The sequence below is a fragment of the Chrysoperla carnea genome, chromosome 1 (genome assembly GCF_905475395.1).
Source record: "Chrysoperla carnea chromosome 1, inChrCarn1.1, whole genome shotgun sequence".
NCBI lineage: Eukaryota > Metazoa > Arthropoda > Insecta > Neuroptera > Chrysopidae > Chrysoperla > Chrysoperla carnea.
The window spans coordinates 116,572,013-116,578,220 of NC_058337.1; the positions used below are offsets into that span (position 1 = coordinate 116,572,013).

Sequence of the window (6,208 nt, forward strand, 5' to 3'; positions counted from 1 at the left end):
TTTGAAGGAATTTTGATTTTTAAGGGATTATTGCTAAAAGTTTATGTAAAACAGTTTAAGTATTCATTTGTTTTAATCAAATAAATGATAAACGTAAATTCAATTTTCTATTTTTTGATATTCAAAAAGTGATGTTTGTAATTAAAAACATTTTCAAAAACAAAGTCCAAAACTGTTTGGATGTCGGGTATTCACGAAATTTTTCAAAATAATATGAAAGGTTGAATAATAATATTTATTAAAAATGCAAACGTCTACAAAGGCTCAATTTTCGTTAAACCAGTGTTCTTAAATGTAATTGTTTAGTTTCTAAAAATTCATTGGTTAATTTATACCAAATATCTTTTGCAATATCACGTTGAACTTGTGTACCAAGTTGAATTTCAATGTCTAACGGTAAATCTGACATATTAGATTCAATTATAAATTCTGTTTTTCGTTTATCCAATGCCTGACAAAAAATTTCCTCATTTTTGACATCATTTTCTGAACTTATATATTTTTCATAATTCCATCGTTTAAGTACTTCTTTCCATGGTTGCCAATCAATCAATAAAAAACTAATGAATTCAGTTTGTTCTTTCTCGTTAATTTCTTTGATAGCTTGTTCAATACTCTTATTTGATAATGCAAAACAACTATACCAGGATGCCTTTTCACTATTTCGTGATACTTTTTCTTCTTTAATCCGCTCCCATGGCCAAAAGTAGGGCCTAATTGGCAATTCCAATATATCTTTCAAACGAATTTGATAGTCTACATTCATATGGTATTCATTACATTCTATTTCTTCTTGTTGGTTCATTTTTTGCAACTTTCGTCTGGTTATTTGTTCCAGTAAGTTTAATCGATAGATCCCTCTTGCTAATTCTATTAATTCTTCTATTTTATTATCATATTTACCAGATTCAACGTTTAAAACAACTTCAAGAAGCTTCATTTGGTTCCAGGTCCATCTAATCATAGCGTTCCAAGGCCCGAAATTTTTTTCTTCTTCTTCTGTTGCCATAAAAAATATTAGTTCACGCAATGTACGTTTAGAATTATTTTCTTCCCCCATTGAGTACAACCATTTCGATATATCTCCTTTCATTGGTTCAACGAAAAATACCGATTGTCGTATTCTATACAAAAAATAAGAAAAAGATGTAGCTCCAGATTCTTCTGAAATAAGATTCCAACACGGATCAACCAATTCATCCTCCAGCCAGTATGGTACTTCTTCTGCTAATGATCTAGTTTTAACATAGTTTTCATAATACTCGTCGAGATCATCGAAACAAATAGTTGGGGGATTTCCGGTACGTATTAATTGTTTTAAATATTCTATACTTGTCTCAGATAAGGGATTTTCGTCCAGATCAATTATGGCATTCGTCGGAAATTTAACTCTTGAATTTATGTCAATAATCAGATTATTTGTTAAACCTAAATAAGTTAATGATGTAGGTAGCTCAGTGGGTATTTCGGTTATTTTATTATTATGTAACGACAATTCTTTCAATTGAAGAGGTAAAGGTTTTGGTAAAATCGAAATGTTGTTTGAATCTAAATATAATGCTTTTAGTGAGTTTGGCAATTCGAAGATTACGGATAACTTATTAGAAGATGCATATAAATATTCTAATGTTTGGGATAAATTGGGTAGATTTGTTAAATTATTATGTTTAACGTCTAAGTATTGCAATTTGGGCAAATTGAAAAATTCTATTGCTTCAATTTCATTATTACCAAGATCCAACTCAATTAACGATTCAGAATCCAATTTTATTTTAGTTAAATTATTACTTTTCATTTGTAGTATTTGTAATGATTTCAGGGAGCCGAATAAGTTTTCTGGTAAGGAACATAATTTATTAGAGTGAATGTCCAAAAGTTTTAAGCATCTAGGTAATTTATTGGGCAATGTAGTAATTGAGTTTCTGTATAGTTGTAAGTGTATTATTGAATCTGGTAAGGTATTTGGGACATTGATAATATTATTATGACCCAATAGTAATTCCTCTAAATTTGATGGTAAATTCCCTGTAATCATAAATAATTTGTTGTTTGAAATGTCTAAAATTTCAAGTGTTTCCGGTAAGTTTTCTGGTATTAGCGTGAGTTTGTTTTCTTTAAGAATCAATTTTTTTAATCCATATGGAAAAGTGCTTGGAAGAGTAGATAAATGCATTTCCACCAAATATAAACATTCCTTACAATTTTTAATTTCTTCGAAGGCTTCGATTCGTTTTTCATTTTGATTATCTTCCGATTTCCATCGTTCCCAAACATTTAAAATTGATTCATTTACATTCAGTTTCTTACCAGTATCAGATTGGAATTCATTTTCGGACATTTTGAAATAAATAGTTATTCAGACATGCTTTCAATGTAATCATGAACCTCATTACAGTTACATACACTTGAAAACTTTTATCTCGTAAGACAACACAAATATATTATTGCACGTTCCTATATGCACATGTTTTGTAATCCAGATCCTTTGCTGTAGATATTTAGCAAAGACTGGAATTATAAAATGACTTTTGGGGAATGAGAACTGTCAAAATATCTATGAAAAATAACAAAGTAACAATGTCAATTTCCAGTGCCGGATTTGGGAAATATGAAGCGATCTCATTGTGTCACATAATCAGGGCCCTACGAAAATCTGCCTACTATTATGAAAACAGTTTTGTTCAAAAGTGGGAAAAAGGTAATTGAAAGTGCCACTTCTAACAAAACGCAATTTTGACTCAAAAAATTTATATAAAAATCATTCAAAAATCATCTGGATACAATATTATTCAACGTCTGAGATACAGAACAAAATTAATTTGAACTAATTGTAATTTGAAACTTTATAAGAAAGTTTGTGATCAATAACTTAATATTATTATTAATAAATTGTGTTATTATAAAATCGGATCATATAAAATCTATCGTCAGCAAATAAATTGGTATTAATATTGAGTTTGGTCCATAGTTATATTAGTTGGCACAAGTTTATGATTCAACAATTAAGACATTAAATGATTTATTTTACTAACTTCGATAATACTTTATGAATCGCGACTTATATGTATACCTAACATATGTCATAAATTTTTTTATTAACCTATGTTATAATTGAAAATATCATATTTAGAGTTCTTCATTTTTTTCAGTTCACCTATAATCCAATCCAGTACGTCGGAAGCGTACACTTTTTTAAAAGTGGCAATTCTGTAAAGTTTAGAACAATTTGTGGTTGATACCACGCCATATAAGTATTTTTTACCAGTTACATTTTTCACTAATGGGCCACCAGAATCTCCTACACATGGTAGACCACCATCAAGGCCAGGAACAGCACATATAACATCGGGAACACTTACTTTAGCTTTTATTTTGCAATTATTGTCATCGAGTATTGAAACTTGTGCTCTTTGTAGGAAGTCTGTGTCATTGTATTTCTGAAAAGTATTAATTTCTCAAGTTAATGCATTTATAAGTTAGCACAATAAACAATATTTTTTTTCTTAAACGGACACGAATAGCCCTGTAAAATCGATGTTTTAGTTTAAAGATAAGAAGAGAAACATACAAGACAGAAAAATAAATAAGATATATTTTTATTTTGTTGCTAAGATTGGCCAGAAACAAATAAAATAATATTTCTTAAAACAAGAATGATTTCAGTTTAAAAGCATTACCTTTTTTTATTTTTATTGTAATTTTAATTCGTAAGTAATTCGATCTGTTTGTTTACCCGTCATGTACTTACATTAATAAGACCCCACCCAGCTACTTCTGCGACGTCCCCAGCCTCAAGATCTTTTCTTGATAATTTAATTTTAGAAAATGTTGTTGGTAAATGATTTCTTAGAATCAACAAAGCTACATCATAGGCTATATCCTTTAACGAACCATCTTTCTTCAATATAACATTGTATGATGGATGGAGAAACCTATTAATAGCAGATGTAATATAACTACACCTTTGTGCGTATCATATCTATTTTCTGAGCCTGCAAGAATTCGGAATTCCTTAAGCTTCCCTACTAGAATACAATCCCAGCAGTTAAAATGACATTGGATTTAAGAATTGAGCCGGCACATACATGTTCGTAGTTATCAGATTCCTCAGATTTATGTTGTAGAGACACTATAAACGGAAAATCTTCAATAGTTGCTTCGTCACCATGTATAACTCTCGTTTTCATTGAATTATACTTTATTTCAGTTTTCGTCTCTTTGAAAAAATGCAATTTTGCTTACCTGCTACCCATATAAATACAAGAACAATGAAACTTAACAAAACTGAATTCATTTTCATAAAAGCTCACTTAAATCTATCTTTGTACAATCAGTGTATTTATATATATTGATTGCTAATTGGTTTGGATTCGTTAAATCAGGTGTAGTTTCAGAATGAACATTTAAAAGCAATTACTATGAGCACAAATAACATTAAAATATTTCTCATCTACAAAAAAATTGTATCATTTATGCAATAATATTGCCTATTAATTTTAATATGTGAAAAATAATTGTATTAGAGAGAAATTTGTAAATTTTCTTCTTTTGGCGCGACCTTTATTCTGTGCTCAACAAATGCTATATGTTGTATTGTGGTAATTGTATTCACTTGAACATATTGTCCGTCAATTTCAATCCGTCGGTTTATGATCCTGTCCCTGCCAGTTCATTGGATATTTGAATAGATCGTATTTTTTACCTTATGCTAAGTAATAATCAGTATAAAAATTTTTGTTTTCAGTTAAAAAAAAAATTGTTTATTAAGGTGAATATGGCCCCACAAAATTTACGAAAATCGAATTGAATTGAACATATTGTTTACCTATTTTAAGGCACGATGTTGTCAATTCATTGGATTAGGTTTGCCTGTGAAGATGGAAACAATATTTAAATTGGAAATTGAATTTCCCATTTCAAAATTCTTTATACAGTTTTAAATCAGAAGGAACGGAAACAAAGAAGAAACACGATTTAAATTTCCACTGATTCTTATAAATCCGCTTCAAAAACTCTATCCCAGTTAAGTTTATTTCAAATTATGAATAGGCTTCAAGAATAATCGAAAATCAATCGAAGGTCAATTTTAAAGAGCCTGCAATCATTTCAATAATAAATCGACAAAACTTTTTTGTTAGGGTCTTTATTTTCTAGAAAATAGAAGTAATAGTAATAATAAGTAAGTTTTTTAATTAATAATAAGTAAGTTTAAGTTTCACCAGTTTTTATATTTTATAGGTCACGTGCCTATACGTACAGCAAACAGATGAATCCGCCTCTATATGAATATTAGCTTTATATTAGATGCTTATAAAATTGTTTAATTACTTTACTTTCGTAAATAGAATTTTAGGATTTCGTAATGAGATTAGAAAAATTTTAAATCAAATTGTGCAACTTATTCAGTACAATTTACTATACTAAATTTAAATTGTCCATTAAAAATTGCAGAGTAAATAAAACTTAACATATCTATAAACCTTAAAATTGAAGCCATTCTATTAAAACCTACTAATAACTAGCTTTCAAAAATTTTTCCTTTCAATGAAAAGTGTTTCTTAACAATTGAGATGCACTGGGTTTAAAAAAAAAATTAGAAAAAAAAATGTTTTCAAAATACTTATTATTTTTGTTTTACAACGCCTACAACCATATTAAAAAACTCGTCTTAGCTTTTTTCTTATATTTATTTGTGTCTCTTAAAATAAGAATCCATAAAATAACAAATAAAATAAAAATTTAGAAAAATTTATAATTGTCTCTTGTGCCCTTCTTGTGGCCTAGTCCTAGTTCCTTCAAAAAGGTTTGAAAAAATGGAGCATAAATGCTAAAAGCTATGATAGTATTAAGCTAAGCTATCGTAGAGTTGACAAAGTTTAAAAATGATTATTTATTTCACTATTCAAAGCCCGAAAGTAAAATATGACGATAACTTGATTCTTTTACGTAAGAAAAATGAAACAAATATATGTTTGCCTTTAGTTATTGCCACTAAATAAACCGATATGATATTCGCTGATGGATATGACTTATTTTATTTTGTAAACTAGTGTAATAATTCATTGATACCAAAGTAAAACAAAAAAATATAACTTACTTAGTTAATTTTCGTCGAATATACAATAAATTTTCGTTTGAAATGAAAAACCACCCACTGATCCACCACACTGTACACCCCCTATGGTGATGTAGACAAAATTTGTGTTGT

At 28.7% G+C, this 6,208-nt stretch overlaps 2 protein-coding genes across 2 annotated transcripts; both read right to left on the reverse strand.

Moving 5' to 3' along the window:
- Window positions 1-274: 274 nt before the first annotated feature.
- LOC123293796 (probable E3 ubiquitin-protein ligase NGR_a03640) lies at window positions 275-2,338 on the reverse strand. The gene has a single exon (XM_044874711.1). The coding sequence runs from the start codon at window positions 2,336-2,338 to the stop codon at window positions 275-277; it is 2,064 nt and encodes a 687-aa protein (XP_044730646.1).
- A 447-nt stretch (window positions 2,339-2,785) lies between these two features.
- On the reverse strand, window positions 2,786-4,253 carry LOC123293804 (kallikrein-1-like). Its single transcript, XM_044874723.1, has 4 exons — window positions 4,243-4,253; window positions 3,749-3,932; window positions 3,263-3,437; window positions 2,786-2,796 (listed from the first exon to the last, which is right to left on the reverse strand). The coding sequence occupies exons 1-4, from the start codon at window positions 4,251-4,253 to the stop codon at window positions 2,786-2,788; spliced, it is 381 nt and encodes a 126-aa protein (XP_044730658.1).
- Between the last annotated feature and the right edge of the window lie 1,955 nt (window positions 4,254-6,208).

Coding starts and splice junctions, on each gene's coding strand:
- LOC123293804 (XM_044874723.1), bottom strand. Junction 3,438..3,748: donor CTGGGTGGGGTCTTATTAAT/GTAAGTACATGA, acceptor AATACTTTTCAG/AAATACAATGACACAGACTT.
- LOC123293796 (XM_044874711.1), bottom strand. CDS start 2,338: ATGTCCGAAAATGAATTCCAATCTGATACTGGTAAGAAACTGAATGTA.